Source organism: Catharus ustulatus, chromosome 8 (assembly GCF_009819885.2).
Source record: "Catharus ustulatus isolate bCatUst1 chromosome 8, bCatUst1.pri.v2, whole genome shotgun sequence".
Classification (NCBI taxonomy): domain Eukaryota; kingdom Metazoa; phylum Chordata; class Aves; order Passeriformes; family Turdidae; genus Catharus; species Catharus ustulatus.
Window position 1 is genome coordinate 29,198,837 of NC_046228.1, and position 18,437 is coordinate 29,217,273.

Sequence of the window (18,437 nt, forward strand, 5' to 3'; positions counted from 1 at the left end):
CCTGCTGTCTAGACATACAAAAGAGCATTGGGATTACTCCTAGGAGTCATCCAGCACCCTGAAGACACCAGTGCAAGGAGAATTCATCCTTACATACCTTACAGGTAGTGTAAAGCACAACAAGTGCCCACCTCTCTCACAGGTGGTAATGCAAAGGATCAGCTCATTTTCTAACTTATACAGAATTAACATTAAGTTACCCATTTGCTCAGATGGCTGTAAGTTACTTGGGATATAGACTTCACCTGATAGATCCATGCTGTACCTCAGGAAAGCGATCTGCTTGTTTTCTTGTGTACCTGGGAGACCATCCATGAATGATTCATTCTTCCTGTTGGTACTGTTTCTGTTAGTAAATATATAAAGTATACTCAGCATACTTGGGGTGCATAAAGTTTTATAATTTTTGACTATTGTCATCATCTCTGTGAAGGAGAAGGTTTGTATTGGTAGTGGTAAAGAAAGACTAGAATTGCAATAAGATTTTGTCCTCTTTTCAGTTCATTTTGCATACCTCCTCACTTTTTTAAAATATGGAAATATGATTACTCCCATGTAATAAGAAAAATAATCAAATATTTAGCAAAACTGGGACTGGAATCTGGGTGTGCTGAGTTCCCACAATGAGACGACCTGGCAAAGAGAAGGATAACATCAAATGGGAAAAAGTTGAAGACTGAAAGCTGCCTCTTTTCCCAAAAAGGAGAGTAGAGTGACTCATACACCTTGCTCCTTAGTTATTCAAAGTTTTTGGGCTGTTCTTAGAAATTATGGCCATCTAGGCACCTTTAGAGTTGTCTGGTGGGTGCTGGTAGTGCAGCAGCCATCTGCCACTCTAGAATCCTGGCTCTCCTTGAGCTGGCACAGTACCTGCTTTGCACTTCTTTGGTGGCTCAGCCAGGAATGACAGCTGAGCAGAAGAGAGATGAAAGGGAGAAGGAACCTCAATGAGAACATCTGAACATTTCCTCTGTATTGTGGCCTTTAAAAAAAAAAAAAGTGGTGTTTGCTTAGAAAAAAACCAGCAGATTAGAGTTGTGAGAAGCATTACATCTGCCCCTCCTCTCCAGCTGTGCAAGACATAAACCCCTCAGTTTAATGTGGTAGTCTGTCCCTTTCTTTTTACCTGTTTTTTTTTGTTGGTTTTTGTTTTTTTTGGTTTTGTTTGGTTTTTTTTTTTTTTTTTGTAGTCTCCTTCTTTTTTGGTATGGTTAAAAGAGGTTGCTGATGCACAGCTGGAAGGTAAAGCTTTGACACCAACAAGGCTTTTAATGTTATGTGAAAACTGACAAAATCGTGGGGGGAAAAACCAGCACTGGGGCATGAGCACAAAGATGTGAGCCAGGTAGAAGCTGTTTTTACCATAACCCAAGAGCAGGTGGTAAGAAGACCGATGATGTTTACTGTGGCACCTGCTGACTGCATTAGCAGTAGCAGACAGTCCAGTGGGATGCCTTTCAGGGTGGTAACTATAAATGTCATTTGGTGGTCTTTTTTTTTTTTTCTTTTGTAATTTTTCTCTACATATTATTAAGTTTAGCATGCACAACTGTCTCCTTTTCAGATACAGTTTTCACTCTACTATTATTTGACTTAAAGAAGAATTGGTAAAAGAGAAATTATGGCAACGAAATTTTACCCTGCATTATCACTCAATTACATCCATTCTTGTAATATCCCAAGCTGGCATTTTTATAGTTTCTTAATACAGAAACTGTTGATAGGAAAAGAAAAGGAGAAAGATATTTTTCCGTAACAGAAGACAAGAAAATAAAAATCCTTCGGGTCTTGCTTAGAGATCATGACCAGAAAACATCTCCCTTTTATTCCTTTTTTCCTTAAAGGACTACTGTGTTAGTATTTACAGGAAGGTGATTGTGGACTAGTATTTATAGGTGGACAGTTAAGGACGTCATTTAAAGTGCCCGCTTTTCATATGGCAGAAGTCTTACTATTCTGTTATTACTAGTGAATATTCAATAATAAATATCTCTCATTCTATCACAGCTCCTCAGGTACACTACAGAGAATCATTCAATTCCATCATGCATCCTTCCCCCACAGTTCTAGCATAAACTGTCCCATTCTTCAATTTTTTCTGTCCCTTGGTGGTCTGAACCAAAGTCTTTGGTACTGTAGAAATCAAGTATTTCAACTACAACAAGCAGCTATTTTTCTTGGTCACACCCTGGGCCTGTGCTATACTGGAAGAGTAAAGCAGAAGATCTGAAGGGGCAGTGGAGGGGAAATCAAGAGGTTCAGAGATAGGCACAAGCTTTCTGGCTTCTTCTGGCCATTTCTGTACAGAAGGGTATTTGGAAAGATGTGTACCAGCTGTAGTTACTCTGCAATGTGTTTAATTGAAATTTAGTTTGGAAGGTAGCAGCAGCAGTGTAGCTGGACTGATTGACAGCAGAAGGAATTTTGTTTGATTCCATTGGCTGAAAGAAAACAGTGATAGCACAAGAAGCTCTTAAATTAAGACAGCTTTGTTCTCATGTCTTTGCTTGCATATGTAAGCATAAACGGCCCTAGTCTAAATTATATATTTGGGCTATATATAATAGTATTACTCTATAGTCACTTGGAACAAATAATTAATTCACACATGCAAGTTATCCCCATGTCTCTTAGAACAGACCTTACACCGTCCTCTGCCACTGCTGGTTTTGGTGCACCAACAAACTGGGAAGTAACTCGAGTTTCCAGAGAAGAGCCAGTGGTTGGGGACTACACTGCAAAAGCAGTGAAGGAAAGGGTGGCAGATTGGTTTGGTTTCACTGGTGATTTGTGTGTCACTCGGTCCTTTTGTTTCTGTCAGGATGTACCCACCAAGCTGGTGGCCAAGGCTGTCCCTCTGCCCATGACAGTGCGCGGGCACTGGTTCCTGAGCCCCAGGACAGAGTACACGGTAGCAGTGCAGACGGCCTCCAAGCAGGTCGATGGCGATTACGTCGTTTCAGAGTGGAGTGAAATCATCGAGTTTTGCACCGCAGGTAACATTGCTGAGGGATCTTGTTCCACAGGCTGGAGTCAATTAATGCTGGCTCTGCTGCCAGACTGAGCTGGTCACCTGCCAGTGCCAACTGTGCTGGTAGCGTTGAATAGTCACCCCTGGAAAATGGAATTCAAACTTTAGGCCTTATATGTGCTGAGGTTTGGCATGTTAAGCAGAGGCAGCTGAATTGCCCTTTTCTTGTGCAATAGCTTAACTGTCCCCAAGTGCTGTGCCTGGCACCACTGCTTGTCCCAGGCTGGGAAAGGGCCATAAGGTGCCTGTCACTGGCTACCTGCAGGTGCTGACCTGTAGGGAAAAAGCGGAATGGCAAGTCCCTGACAGTTTAAGACATTATGCTACTCTGCTGTGTCTGTGTGCTGCAAAGCCTCAGCACCAGCAACACCTCATCTCAAGGGTCACTTTGGCCTGCCTTTTATTAATAAGGCTTCCTTTGGATGTCCGTGACCTGCTGTCACTTTGCATGCCTATGTGAAAACTGAGGATTGAGGCAAGCTCAGTATGGATCCCATGTTGGTTGGGAAGCCATTTAAGCTTGGTCCAAGCAAGCCTTGTTAGTAGCCATTAGTCATTGGTTGTTGGCTCACAACCAGTTATATTGTAGCAGTTTGTCAGCTGGAATGAGCCAGAGAGGGCAGTCCTGAGCTGTGCTGCAGCCCCAAATACAGGGAAACCAGCTCTAACATAGGAAATCCTGAGCTGAAAGTTGCTGTAGGCTTGCAGAGTCTTTGTGAGGAAGGGGTAGGGAGAATCACAAATGCCTGCTCCTGGCATTTGATTTGCTTGTTGCCACTGTTGAAAACCAGGGCATGATGTGATGTATATTACCAAGACTGTATTCCTAGTTTTCAGTCCACATGTGTATGTGGCTTTTGGAGAGTCTTGTGGTTTTTCCTGCCCTGTGTACTAGCAGTTTGTTTTTCCTTTCCAGATTATTCAAAAGTTCACCTAACACAGCTATTGGAAAAAGCTGAAGTGATTGCAGGCCGTATGCTTAAACTGTCTGTTTTTTATCGAAATCAGCACAAAGAATACTTTGATTATGTCAGGTAAGAAACTAAATATATACAAAGTCCTTTGGCAAATTGAAGGAGTAATGAAAATAAGTAGAGACAGCTGTGCTAAAGCTAGAGCAGAATGTCTCTATGCTTTAGAGCCCATTCAGAAGAAGGCAAAGAGTAAAATAGAGCTTGTTTCTTTCACCTTGCTTAACTCAGCACTTCCATTAGGCAATAAGTCTGTGTTTTGAAGCAGAAACTAGGGTACTCATAGGGCCTCCAGCCTGATTAAAACATCTGTAATCATAAATGGAGAGTTTAGTAGCCAAATATTTCCATTGTACTGAGAAATTAAGAGTGAGGTGACTGAGAGTAGGAGTGTACAACTGTGTGCATAGGCGTTTGCCTGCATGTAAGAGTTCCATCTCAAATATTTGCTCTCCATGTACAACCATCCCATTTCCATGCCCAAATGAAGACTCTGCAATCTGAATGTTAATTTAAAGACCATGTGGGGAGGGATAGGGTATTATGTTTAGACAGTGTTAAAACACTGTGCTTCAGTTGGAATTAAAAAAACCAGGATAGCTGGAGGTAGGTTCCTGTTCTGTTGGAGACCCAGTGTGCCCTCCACACACAGTTGGAAGCATGAGTATAAGAGAAAAGCAGACTTTTTGATAGAAGGAGTCAAGACTCATGTGCTGCATGAGGAGGAGCAGCCACACAGGGCAACCTTCTCCTGTTAGAAGAACATGGGTGAGAGGTAAGCTGTGTGTTGGAAGGCTGCAGCACTGACTGTGCTGCTTTAATACTCGTCAGGAGATGGGGCTCCTGCTGGGCCACATAACTGCAGTTTAATGGGAGTGTCACACTGGTACCTGCTTAGAATGAAAAGTTTTTAAAACAACTCAAGGCAATCCAGCTTCAAAGAACAGACTCCAACACATTTGGAAACATTCCTGCTTTGTAGTCATGTGTATCTGATTTATTCCAAGAGTGTATTGGATATTGCAGAGCATGGGCTTGTTCTTCTCCTTCTGTGTTTTGGAGGGATTATTTTATTACACAAAGGGACAAAGCTGCAAAACTCAGTGGAGATAGAGAATAAATTGCAGTGGTTGGGGCTCTTTGAGGCCCTCATAAACCACTGCTGCCATCCTGGGCTGGATACCACAGAAGGGAAATGCCTATGCCATTCTGATCATCATGTTGCTTTGTTTTCAGCTATGTAACCATAGTGCCTTTGTGTTCATCAGTGTTGAAAATTGCCACTGAGGTCCATTTATAGCTATGGGTTTGGCCTTGTTCTGCCAAATGTGACTCTAACTGATTGCACTCTGTGTGTTCCCGTTCTTCCTGTTAAGTTCTTTCTTGGTTTGACACCAACAGAGATGAGTTTGTTTTCCCTCTGTTAGTGAGCCGGAGACAAAAAACTGTGTTTTACCAGGCCAGTGGGAAGCTACAATACCAGAACTGGCTGATGGTCATCTCTTTTGATCAGAAATAGACTAATACAGTCACAGGAGCTAATCCTTTGCCAGTACACTCATCTGTTTATTCTGTTAAAAGCCCTAACCACATGCTTCCTATTAGGGAAAATTCCTTGTCATCCCATGCCTGCCAATGGCCTCTGGTGTCATCATACAGCTTGGAAAAGCTCTGGTAGCATTGGTATACAGGCAACTGCTCCTGGTGCTAAAGCAGCAGCCGCTAAATGGAGAGTTTGAGATGACAGCTCAGAAGGATGTTTGTGTCACTGCAGTTTACCTGGGCTGGGAGTGCCACAAAGAAGTTCAGATTCCCCAAAAGGGCAACCTATAATTAGCCAAATTGGCCACTGGATGTCAGTATCTTGCCACAGAAATGAAACCTGCTTTCTCAGAATGAAGCCTGACTTTTCAGGTTGCAGAGGTTTCAGGTGGTTATTTAAGATCATTCAACCTTTTATTTTTTCTCTTTTTTTTTCCTCCCTAGCAATCTCTTCAGTCTTAAAGTACTAATTCTACCCCCACTCCAATCAATGTCTTATGAAATAGGCTTGAGACAATAAGTAGGTAGCATTTGAATGGCTCAGAAAACTTCTGAAGTGTATCTTAGAATAAAATTAAGATGTCCTGCTGAGGAGATTACAAATAATGGAAAAAAAAATCACAGCTGGAGATATTACTGAGTTGTTTTGTTAGAGCAGTTTTGTAGTGTATTTACTGAGTTTGTTCGCTTTGACTGCTACCTCTCACTTTAACCAAGCAAAACCTTCTCCCACACAGCACCATTTTACATGGACCCGTTGCAAGTTAAAAGCAGAGAGAACAGTCTTTCTTGGCTAGTTTCCCCTCTCCTAAAAGAAGGAAAGAAGGAAAGAATTTTAAAAAAGTAAAAGCAAAGCAAGAGGGGAATATAAGACTCATAAGACTCCCCAGCCCCGCAGCCTCATGCATTTTTAGTTTGTCATGTCAGTGAGTATAAAGACATTGTTCTAAGGGTGCCTAGCAAATATGGTGTTTTGCAGGACTTAGGAAAGGGGACTCCCTTGCAGGTATCACATGGTTGCAGGTGCAGAGAGAGCCAAAGCTTCCACTGGAGAACTTCCAGAGCTTCCATACTTGGGAATGCCCTGCTATACATAGTATCTCAGGTGCTAAGGCGAGTTAGAAGGGGAATGTTCTCCTAAATTTAGCAGCCTAGTGCTGCTGAGTGCAATTTGGGATTTGGGTTTCAAAAATTCACTTCTTCATTGTCCATTTCTTTTCACTGGAATAAAATTGAGCTAAGTTAAAAAAAAAAAAACCCTAAAAAAAAGCCCTAAAAAAAAGTTAGTCTTTTTTCCCCTTAGGACTAGTGACTGCAGAAGCTGGATACCAACCAAAGTGGAAACTAACCAAATTGCCTAATTCTCCGTGCCCACCTCTGCACTGATTGAAGTCAGCAGTAGACCAATTAGACTTGAAATTATCATTTGGGGACAAAAAATACTGGCAGACAGTACATTCTTTAATATAACCTCTCTGAAAAGCATCCTTCAGAAATAACATTCACTGGCAGTTTTCTACATGAGCTATATAGTTCCCGTGCTAAAAATACATATTAACAAACAGTATATTCAGCATATGGGGACTAACTTGCAATATTCAACATGCGTTTATTGTTAGAAATGTAGTGTAAGTCAGAACAAATCAACTAATTAAAGATATTTGTGGTTTGGGGGCTTTTTTGTTTGTGCTTTTTTTTTTGCCTGCTTATAATGCCCAGACAGCTGACAGAGAAGGCAGGAAAAGCAGCTTTTCCCCTTGAGCAGGAATTATTCTAGTTCTTCCCAAGTCTGATGTCCTAAGACCACGATTCTAACTCCAGCCTTCAGTTTAATAGTTTTCATTTGTGTCCCTTCAAGTCCTGTTTCCAAACAGCAGGATGTCCTAACTTTCCACTTTTTCTTTACCATGTGTACAAAATAAACAATACCAGTCCTTCATTTGTAGAGAGCATCATGGGAATGCTATGCAGCCCTCTGTTAAGGATAACAGTGGCAGCCATGGCTCTCCGATCAGTGGGAAGCTGGAAGGCATCTTCTTTAGCTGCAACACTGAGTTTAACACTGGGAAGCCACCCCAAGATTCACCCTATGGAAGATACAGGTATGAGATTGCAGCTGAAAAACTCTTCAACCCAAACACTAACTTGTACTTTGGAGACTTCTACTGCATGTACACAGCCTACCACTACGTCATCCTCGTGATCGCCCCCGTGGGGTCACCAGGAGATGAGTTCTGTAAGCAGCGCCTTCCCCAGCTAAATATAAAAGATAACAAATTTCTGACCTGTGATGAAGAAGACGGGGTCATGGTTTACCATCATGCCCAGGATGTTATTTTGGAAGTAATTTACACTGATCCTGTGGATCTCTCCCTTGGCACAGTTGCAGAAATTACTGGTCACCAACTAATGAGCTTGTCTACTGCAAATGCAAAGAAAGATCCCAGCTGCAAGACCTGCAATATCAGTGTTGGACGTTAAAACTTCCCTCATTCCTTAGGAGCCTTCAAACCTCTGTTGCCCATTTCCATAGTCAGACAATTCTGTCAGAAGCATGCACATGCCGCTGTCACCAAAAGCAACTACCAGTCTTCAGAATCTCCAGTAGCCGCCTTAGGATTTCTTCTGTCCCTCTTTCCATTCTGTTCCCCTGATGCTTTAAATGATTAGAAGTCCTGGATTTCTTTCTGGCAACCATTTATACCTAGATGCTGCAAAAATTGTTTTCTGTTTCTTGCCAAACATAACAAAATCCTATATAAACTACTTTAGCAAAATAAAAATAACTGCTTATAAATGGTGTTTAAATATGCATTCATTATAACTACTGAACAAGTACTGGGATAACTGAACAGCATGAAAGGTTGTAATTGCAGCATGATTTGAATTTCAGAGCCTAGAAATGTCAGCACTTCCAACGTGTTGTTTGACAGTGTTATTTATGTTATTTATATTAGCTAACTGAAAACAGAAACTGTGTCTCGACATAATAAATATAATAGAAAAATATTTTATTTGTACCATTGTATAAAATATTATACAATCATATAGAATATATAGATTACATTTTAATATCAATTGTATACATGTCATTAAATCATTTTCCCTTATCAAAGATGTAGTTTGTAAACTTCAAATAGCTCTGTATCTGTTCCTGTTGCTCTAGATGACTTTAATTAAAACAGATTTATGAAGACCATTTCTGATTCATAAAAGTTAAGTTATAAATTATTAAATCAGTACACTGAAACAACAAGTGGCTGCAAAATAAAAAGTTTCTTTTTTAGGGTTCATAATTTTTCCTCCATACTTGAAGATGTGTACATCTTCCAAATCATGCCATTACATACTAAGGAAATACAAACATGGTTGGTACATAATAGGCTTTATATAATCAAAATCTTCTTACCAATATAGAAAACAGGTTACTTATACTATGTGGTCAATATAAAATGACAGGGTAAAGCAAAACACTAAGTATGATTCAACTGCTTCCAGAAACTTTTTTTTTTTTTTTCCTTTAAGTAATTCTTCCCTCCTTTCTGTCTGGGCTAGGAATTTCCCAGAATCCCTGCTTTTCATTTCTGGTACAAAACCTGCTTATAATCCTTCTATTACTAGTCCACTTTTTGCACCAATCACAAACAATGACAATTCTCCTTACTATTACAAAGTGTGGTGCTCTGAAAGTTAAGAAGGATGCATAATTTCAAGGGAAAAAAAAATTTTCACAACCTTATTTTCAGTAAACAAGAAGTCTAGCAGTCTTCATCAGATAACTGTGGCACTCACTTATATACCATGTACTTTATCTATCCAAAATATCTTAGCATAATGCAGTAATCTAGTCTTGCTTTTATATATATATATATATATATATATGTGGCAATTTATAACACAAGAAGTACTTCAACATTTTACAAAGTGCATGCGTCTAAATGAGCTTTGGTAGTTAGAGAAGCAAATGTTATAGCATCAGGCAAAACAAAGTGCAAAGGTTAATAGAGAAATCAAAATTAGCATGTAGTTGATCTATTTACTGAGTTTTAAATTCTGTGAGCCAGGTCCTGTGAACTAATGAAAAGGACAGCAGCCAGTACATTTGTTCCGTCTTTTGTCAGCAACCTGTAGCTGTTACATTTTGCCAAGCACTTTCTCTTATTCCTATAACACCACTAGTTCCATTTGGCAGTCATGTTCTGGTCTTTTCTTGCAAAAGCAGCATCACTGCTCTACTCCCAGCCCCGGCACTGCTTCTTCCTATGCACCTTTCTTTGAAACCACTGGAATTAAATGGCGACTCTGTCTTGACAGCTAGAGTATGTTCTGAGCTTTTCCTTCACTCACTTTAATTAATTTCTTTTAATCTAGTGAATCCCCACTTTAATAGCCAACATTACTAATTAGTTATAACACAAGTTATTTCTGGAAACAAACGTGGCACATTAGTATGTACTAAGATGTACTAAAACCCTGCAGAACATTTCCTCACACTTTTAGAGCAGGTCAAACTGAGACTCTACATTACTTCAGTGTCCTTTTAATTTCTTAACATTCGCACAGTGCATTTCAAGACTTTTTTCAAAAGGAAAAATATATACTATAGTCCACTCACCCATGCTTAATATTCTTGCATATTGCTGTCCTCTCTCATCACAGTTATTACAATTGGTAAAGTGCATCAAAAATCTCAGTGTGTCAAATAATTGTGCAGAAGACCAAGACCTGTAAAATTACTTTCTCTTTTTCATTACTTGTTTGTTTGGAATTTTTTTTTCCTCTTTTTTATTATTTTTTTCCCTAGAGAACAATATTACAGCATTGCATTCACTTCAAATCGTTTTGGAAATATCATGCTTACTGATGAGAACCTCCAGGAGCCTGATTTTAGCTTTTGTGTGCTTGTATTCAGAGTATTCCTCAGCCATTGGCACCCGATCTTCTTTCTGAGGACTCCTATGAAAAGCAAATAAAAGCACCATCACTTTTTATGAGTAAGAAGAGAAACAGTCTTAAAAGTTAATTCTGCAACAACTGATGAGGATTGGGTTTTTTTACTAACTGTAAATGACTAAAGATAACTTGACAAGACCAAAAAGCTCTATTATACAGAAATAAAATTATATTTAAAATACTGAATTTTCATATAACCAGACAACATTCTTGGCAGCTGTGGAAGCATAATTACTTGATTCTCACATATGCAGATAAGTCATAATAGTACTTTGAAAACTGTTACCAGTCACCACTTATACCAGTGCCCATATACACCATAGTGTTCAACAAAAAGGTTTGCTAAATGAAGAGGAGGAAAAACAGAATGAAAAATGGCCAGAATTTAATTCTGGGTTTAAAAAACAGTGGCTTCTGGCTTTAAAATCTGGCTGTTTAAAAATCACCCAACTTCCAAGTCTATTCTCTGCAGACTGTCATCTTCAGAAAGAGATTTTTAGCAGCCTCCCTTCAGCTCAGGGAATATCCTGTGCTGACATGGGGTTTACACCCTTTGCAGTCATGTCCTGGAAGATCCCCAAATCCTGGCTTTCCTCACAGAAGACTACATTTTGAAGGAACTAAGTAGAGAGATAGATGGAGATCGCCAGAGACCAGACATCTCCAGGGTATTTTCCAGCCCTTAGATGCAGTCCCTTTGGCCTTCTCACTCACAGAGAAAAACACCCCTGCCCAGGACCCAAAGGGGACAAGGAGGGTTCTGCTGAGCTGCTGAGTTACCTTCCTGTCTGTTTGTAGAACTGCTCCTCAAACTCTCGAAGAGCCTTGCGAAGTCTCTTCTTATCAGCTCTTGTTTCTCTAAGATGTTCAAGCAGAACGGGCCTGTGAAACAGAGACAAGAAACCCCCTTGAGCTTGGAAGGTTATAAAAGCCCTGGATTGGGGTAGCAGAGAGCTTCTGCTCTGGGCCCTTGGCAGGCACTGACCAGAGCCCTCAGACATTCCATCATACTCTATACACAGCTGTAGTCCTTCCCTTTTACTGGTATTCCAGCTTATAAAGGGAAGGCAGAGACTCTGGTCAACAGAGGAGACACATTCAGGACTGAGCCTTGCTACTGGCCTTAATTCCCTGTGGAATTAATGGAATTGCCAGGGCTCAGTATCTCACAGGAGGAAATACTGTAACTGAATTAAAGTCGACATCCAAGCCCTGCTCCTATTTGTAGCTGTTCTCAATCATTACTATGATGTAGTGGGAATGGTACCCAGAAGCATCACTTTTGGAGGCCATGTTTTAGCTAGTGTTTGGAGAATAAGGGTTTTAATCAGAGAGAGAATCCTGTTATGACATTTGTTCTTGGTAGTTCATTGTTGTTGGGTTTTTTGCATAATGACAAAAGGCACAAAAACATCTTCCCAGTATTCATGAGCAAACTATTGTGCATATAGTCAAGTAACATAGAAATCTAAGTAATTTTTATTTGATCTCTATAGTGTTAGAGTCTAGTTAGCTTCATTTATGCATCTCCAGTCAAAACACAAAAGAAAGATACCATCCCCTAATGAGTGAGAATATATCTGTTCCTGGAAGACACAGTCTTACAGATTACCTTTCTCTTCCTGGAGATAAAAAATTGGCACAAAGTTGTTTGAATAAACAGCTCAAACCACCAGTATGCTGCCCAAACAATGAATCTCCTCTGCCTCCTCTCTCCCAGAAGAAAGGGGCTTGGAACAAAAGTCCCACGAGGAACGGCTGAGAGAGCTGAGGCTATTTAGCCTGGAGAAAAAGAGACTCAGGGGTGACCTTAGCACTCTTTACAACTTCCTCAAAGGTGGCTGTAGTCAGGTGGAGTTGGTCTCTTTCTCCAGGCAGCACTGACGGAACCAGAGGACACAATCTCAAGCTGCGTCAGGGGAGATATAGGTTGGATATTAGGAATAAATTTTTTACAGGAAGAATAATAAAGTATTGGAATGTTTTGCCTGGGGAGGTGGTGGAGCCACCATCCCTGGATGTATTTTAAAAAAGACTGGATGTGGCATTTGGGTGCCATGGTCTAGTTGAGGTGTTAGGGTGTGGGTTGGACTTGATGATCTTGGAGGTCTCTTCCAACCTAGTCATTCTGTGAAAACACTGAACCACTCCTTTGGTATAGAATACACCTATGTAACAGGTATGGTTCCTGTTTCTCTTACAGGCTTGTATTTCACTTACAAAGTCTACAAGAAATGTTTTAAAACATTTGTGGGGGGGGAAAGAGAGTACTTACATTGTTGCCTCATGTAAATTGGACATAGACAAGGCTGTTTGCCTGTAAACTTTCTTTTCATCCAGAGGTGAAATATGTGCAGGCTCACTCTCCTCCTGTGAGTAACACAAATGGTCTTCAACAGGGCAGCAAGACATTGGACCAGATGATAACTCATGGCTGCTTTGAGAATGGTCTTCATCCGAGTCTTCCTCCTCCTGCTTAGGAGATACAAAACATTATCAAATTAATTGTTTACATTACAGTACTTACAGTAATAGGTTGACAACATAAAGAATTAGGATCTGACTTCTGGATGTATTCATTGAAACATTACACACAATGAAAGGTTTACCAGGTCTACTTGAGGCTGTTCATGAAAGAACTCCTGGGGTCACTGAGTTACCATGTATTGCCTACCAGGAGTAAAAAGGACAGAAGTTGGCCCTGCTTCCAAGTATCTACAGCCAGCAATTTATTTCTGTCTGCCCAAAAGCCCTTACATATAGCAAAGATGTAACTAACATTCTGTATTTATGTAAGCAGTGCAGTCTGGCTGGAACTTGTTCTCCTCTTACATACACATCTCCTAAGTGTATATTATACACAGATGTTTTGACTGTAAAAAGAGTGGGAGGGAGTGATTCCACAGTTTCATAGCTACTAATGTTAACTCCTGAAATAGACTGATATTAGTGTCTTGTTCACATTCCTCCATCCGCAGAAAAAAAGCTGAGGTACTGAAACTAAGGCTTAAACATAAGAGCTCCACAGGGCAATGCTCCTAACAAAGTAATACTTAGGGGGAATTTCAGTGGAATACCTATTTGTCAGTGTACAAAGCTTTGCACTGCGATTTTTCAAAGAAATGTAAAATTACACTGCCATCAACAAGGCAATAATAATTTTAAGAATTGACTTAGCCCCAGTTACTATTAGATTAATATTTTTGGTAGACATGCTAATTAACTTCCAAGTAGCCAGATTCCACTGCCTTCACTTACTATGAGGCCAGTACTATTCCATTGCACCAATATATTATTAAAGTACTAAATTGCATGCATGTGCTACATGATTGATAAAAGCATTGTTGATAAGATATAGAAGTTAGATATAGTGACAGCAGAGGCCTTCATGGAAAGAGAGAAGTTTCCTTCTGTGTTGCAGATGTTTGCCCCAGTGCAAACTAATGCCAGCCTTATATGTCCTACCCAGCCCACTGAAGTCCTTGCCTCGGAAACTGTTGCTGTACATTGGAACCTCCACCATGCATAGAAATTGAGTTTTACAGAGCTTTTGCTCTATTTGAAGTATCAACACCCTATATTAACCAATGAACAGATTTTTTTGGCTATCAGTAATTCTATTGTTGCTTAATGGACATAGAGGTACAAATCAAACACAGCATTTTGTACATTTCCTTGACAATGGATGAATTCTTTCCAACTTACAATTGTTGTGATCAAAGATGGAGCAGCCAGAAGTTTCTTGATAATTCTGTATCTATCATAAAGAGGTTTCATGAGACTCTTTTCTTGCTTAGTTACCTAAAGCCAAATAATAACAAAACATAAATTTAAAAAAATTTAAAAATAAAATTTTAAAAAAATTAAAAATAAAAAGTTAAAAAATAAAAAGTAAATTTAAAATATTCTCATTTTCTCCTGTAAAGCTGAGAAAGGTATTAGAAGAGTATGAGCAAATGTGTATTTTGCTTCAATAGATATTCCATGGGAACTGTAATTTAATTGATACAAATTCTGAAAGAACCCAGTAGGGTTCCCTCACCTTCCTGAGCCACACTGCCCAAGCAGAGGTTAAATTAGTCTCTGTCTGAGGCTGCTGCTAGAGCAGTAGGAGTTTAGATGTGCTGCTGCTGTGCCTTGCATTGCCAGGTCACCTCCTTAGCTGTGATGACAGCAGCAGGAATGCCAGAGCCTGCCTGGGACACGCCACTCATCGGCCCAGCGGGATGGAGAGCACCAAGAACATGGCTCTGCAGCTGCACATGGAGCTGGCACTGTGCAGGATTGCTGCGTGCATTCCTCACCAGAGCTGCCTTCCACAATAGGGATTTACTGTCTGTTCATTTGCTTTGTTCTAGGTCTTTCATGAGCACTTGGAGCATTGATTTGGAAGAGAATATGATTTTAAATCAGGTGTTAAGTGCCTGATTCAGTTACAAATGTTCACTAATAGAAAAATTCACCTTAGGGAAAGTACCTGTCCACTAGATTGACTCAATGCACTAAGGAAAAAAAAAAAAAAAGTTCAAAAAACCCACGCAAATTCCACAAGGAAAAAAACAAACAAAACAAGACAAGCCCCTCCCCAGGCAACCAACCACACTACGCCACACCACCACACCCCCACAGTAACATTTTCCTCAGTGATAAATTGTCCAAATAGGGTCACCTGCTCCCTAGTCCACCATCAGCCTCTGCTCATTAGCTCCCACACCTATGGGCACTCCCTGGGTGCATTTTCACTGATTTTTGGCACTGCAGAGATGCCCAGGGGTGCCTGCTCAGATGAGTGAACACACAGCAGGTCTGAAGAGACACATGATGGCACAAACAATAGTCCAGAGCTGCTCAGACAGACAGATGCCTGGTCAGCAGGAGCAAGGGGGATGGGTAGACAAACACAGGCGGGTGACACTGCACACATCTGGCTAATGGAGTGCTTAGGGACCACTTCTAGAGCCACCCTTCACTGCAGAATGTCAGGGCCTGCCTATCCCAGCCCAGCCACTTCTCTTCCCCAGGCGTCATGTTCCATTTGACTGCAACACGTAAGAGCTCCAGGAGATGCCAAACAAGAGGAGATCATTTTTTTGCTTTGAATCTGGTCAGTGGTCTCTCTGTCTGGCCTTCTTAGGTAAGTCTGGATAAAGATGGTGCTGAGCCATACCAAACAGCAGCAGGGCAAACATTGGCTCCAGAACACTCCACTGTGTTTCAAGGCTGCTGTTACAGAGCTTCAGCCCTGAGATGAAACACCCTCTCTGAACCCTATGCTACAAATCTGCCCTGTTATTCTCTTTCCTATCTCTGAATCATGTCTCTTTCACCTCTGCATTTCACTAATAATTTCTTTTTTTGTTTTCCATCTTAGGAAATATAATTTCTTCATACCGTTCTTGCATACTCACTTCATCCCTCATCTCTCATTCCAGACCCAAAGAAGATGAAGAAAAATGAGGTCAGAATCAAATAGTAATTTTAACAGCTGGCATACTTTTGGACAAACAGTAGTGCCAGTTCCCTTTTCCCCTACCACAACTACTACTAGCCGGGAAAAGACATTCACAATAATGCAGATACTGATATCAAAAAGAAATTCCTTAGCTGTGTAGACAAATTTTCAAATCATCATCTCATCAATTGTGGCATTTTTTTCTTTGCACCTACATTCAGCAAGAAATCCTTGAATGGATTTTACGTAATAGTTTAAGTCCTACTGTGTAGTAAAGGCAAACACATACAACATGTCATGCAATTTTACATTTTGCATCTCAGATGGTGCCCTATATAAAACCTTCCTCAGCTGATAAGCGTTCTAATCATAAATGATAGCAGAGCCAAATCTGCAGTGGATATGTAATCTTCCAATTTAATCCTCAAATATTGCATTTTCCAATTATGGAGGGATACAGAGACACTTTTTATTTTACTTTAATTTCTAACATATAAACCAAATTCATCAGTATCAGGTAATAACATTTATACCTGAAAATTAGTTTGAAATAACTAAAATTATGTTAATTGTGTAAAATTCATCTAAATATATTTAATATACCAAAATATTGGTTAGAGAAGTTAGATAATTTTTAATTCACCTATCTTTCTATGGTATACTTACAGGTTGTCCATGAATACTCTCAAAATATAGTAGATATTTCTGAAGATTGATATTTTCCAAAGCCATTTGCTTTTTTTGTCCTATTTAAAAAAGTTATTTATAAGATTGTGAGTCAGGATTTCATGACAAGGGTACAGGTATATATCTCTTTAATAATCTCTTCTTCCCTGATAAACATTAATAATTTACTCTATTTCTGTCTGCACTGAGGTCAATGGGGACTTGGCATTAACTTAGCAAGAAAGGAGTCAAAAATTACACTACATATATATTAAGTATGTTCAGTTGTAAAAAATGAGAACAACAACCATTCTAGACAAAATACTCAGAAAGTTGAAAGTGCATAGAGGGCATTCCTCAACTTTTTAATTATTCATCAAGAAATAGATTTGCCTGGCTGGTAAGGGATGTAGAATAGAAAGACTTTGCAATGCAAACCCAATCTGTCATGGTAAACAGCTTATTTCTGTTCCAAAATTGCAGTGTGACTCACTGGTACCAAAAGAACATTGATTTTTCAGTGCTGGTGAATAATCAGTATTTGTACAGGTGTCTGCTGTGGGGAGCACACAGTGTAACAGATATTTGTCACCTCCCTTTCCCTCACAAGACCTCCTCCTGACAGTTGCATATTTCCACCTGGGCCAGAACACCAAGGCACAAGGGAATGTCATTTCCCACAGCCTCTGCCAAATCACAACAGAGCCGCTTGAGCTAGGGCTGAGTGCTCAGAGCTGTGGGGGAGATGAAGTTATATGAAGAACCATGGAGCTGGGGGCACACGCACACAGGGGGCCTTTCTGCAGAAAGCTGATGACAAGGGGGCTTTTAGTGACAACTTGGAGAAATACTTTTACTAATTAGACCCTACTTTTAGAAATATAAGAACCCTGAAGAAGTTACACTCTTCTAATATCAGAGCACCTTGCTATTAACTTCAACAGGAGCAAATCCTTTTTTCTTTGATGCTGAAATGCAAAAAACAGTGCAGAGCCATTAATCAGAACTGGTAATCACATTTTCCTGAAAGGTCTGTGTAAGTTAATCACTCTAAAATTGTCTGTCATTCATGTTAAGAGATGAGCTGCTAACTAGAGTGTTATAAATCAGTTAATTTGTTTATTTATTGCTAGTTCCACAATTAATACAAGGTTAATTATTTAAAAAACTAATAAGCCTGGAGCAGCTGAGTGTTTAGGAAGAAATGGGGTGATAATTAATATTGATTTTACACAAGAGAAACAATCTCAAGCGGGTTTAGCATTTGAGCCTATTTCATTACCTCATTTTATTAGCAATCTCGAGACAGGTTGGTATTCAACTAAGTTTAAAATAGCTGATAATTTTAAAATCAGAGAAGGCAGCTGGAGTCACAAACTACTACAGAATTGCCTGAGACATCTTAGGACTGTAGGCTACATACTGCAGAGAGAAATTCAATGCTAATTAAATAGAAACACTGCTTCATAGCCGAGGAGAATATGAACTGAAGTAGGTCAATGATGAGAAGACAGATACATAAAGGGAACCAGTCCAAGAAAAGCCTTGGGGGACAGCCTGCAAACATTCAAACAGAAAGCAAAAGTTATTTGTGACATATAAAGAAAAAGGGGGCTGTAGGCACACAGTTTGTGGTGATTGGGAATGGGGCTGCAGCTGAGCCTCATCCCTAATGAGCTACGACTGTGTAGGACAGGTGGACAGTATTGAAGGGAAAAAACATGGAATGCTGAGGTGTACTGACCAATCACAGAATGACAGAGAGGGCACACAGGGGGAATGCATGTAAGATGAATGGTATAAACTAAAGAACAATAAAGTG

The 18,437-nt window shown here is 40.0% G+C and overlaps 2 protein-coding genes across 10 annotated transcripts in view; one reads left to right on the forward strand and one right to left on the reverse strand.

Annotated features, from left to right (window-relative positions):
• PHYHIPL (phytanoyl-CoA 2-hydroxylase interacting protein like) overlaps window positions 1-8,743 on the forward strand; it is a 57,139-nt gene extending 48,396 nt beyond the window's left edge. For both annotated transcript variants that reach the window (XM_033066548.2, XM_033066549.2), the window contains exons 3-5: window positions 2,822-2,996; window positions 3,948-4,065; window positions 7,491-8,743. In XM_033066548.2, the coding sequence (XP_032922439.1) occupies window positions 2,822-2,996; window positions 3,948-4,065; window positions 7,491-8,025 (828 nt within the window). In that variant the 3' untranslated portion in view covers window positions 8,026-8,743. The remainder of the gene's footprint in view (window positions 1-2,821; window positions 2,997-3,947; window positions 4,066-7,490) is intronic.
• FAM13C (family with sequence similarity 13 member C) overlaps window positions 8,539-18,437 on the reverse strand; it is a 120,364-nt gene continuing 110,465 nt past the window's right edge. For 4 of the 8 annotated variants that reach the window (XM_033066540.2, XM_033066542.2, XM_033066539.2 and 1 more), the window contains 4 exons: window positions 14,203-14,298; window positions 12,773-12,972; window positions 11,278-11,379; window positions 8,539-10,500 (listed from right to left, as the gene is read on the reverse strand). In XM_033066540.2, coding sequence (XP_032922431.1) covers window positions 10,377-10,500; window positions 11,278-11,379; window positions 12,773-12,972; window positions 14,203-14,298 — 522 coding nt within the window. In that variant the 3' untranslated portion in view covers window positions 8,539-10,376. The other 4 variants (XM_033066541.2, XM_033066547.2, XM_033066546.2 and 1 more) reach the window with 3 other exon arrangements.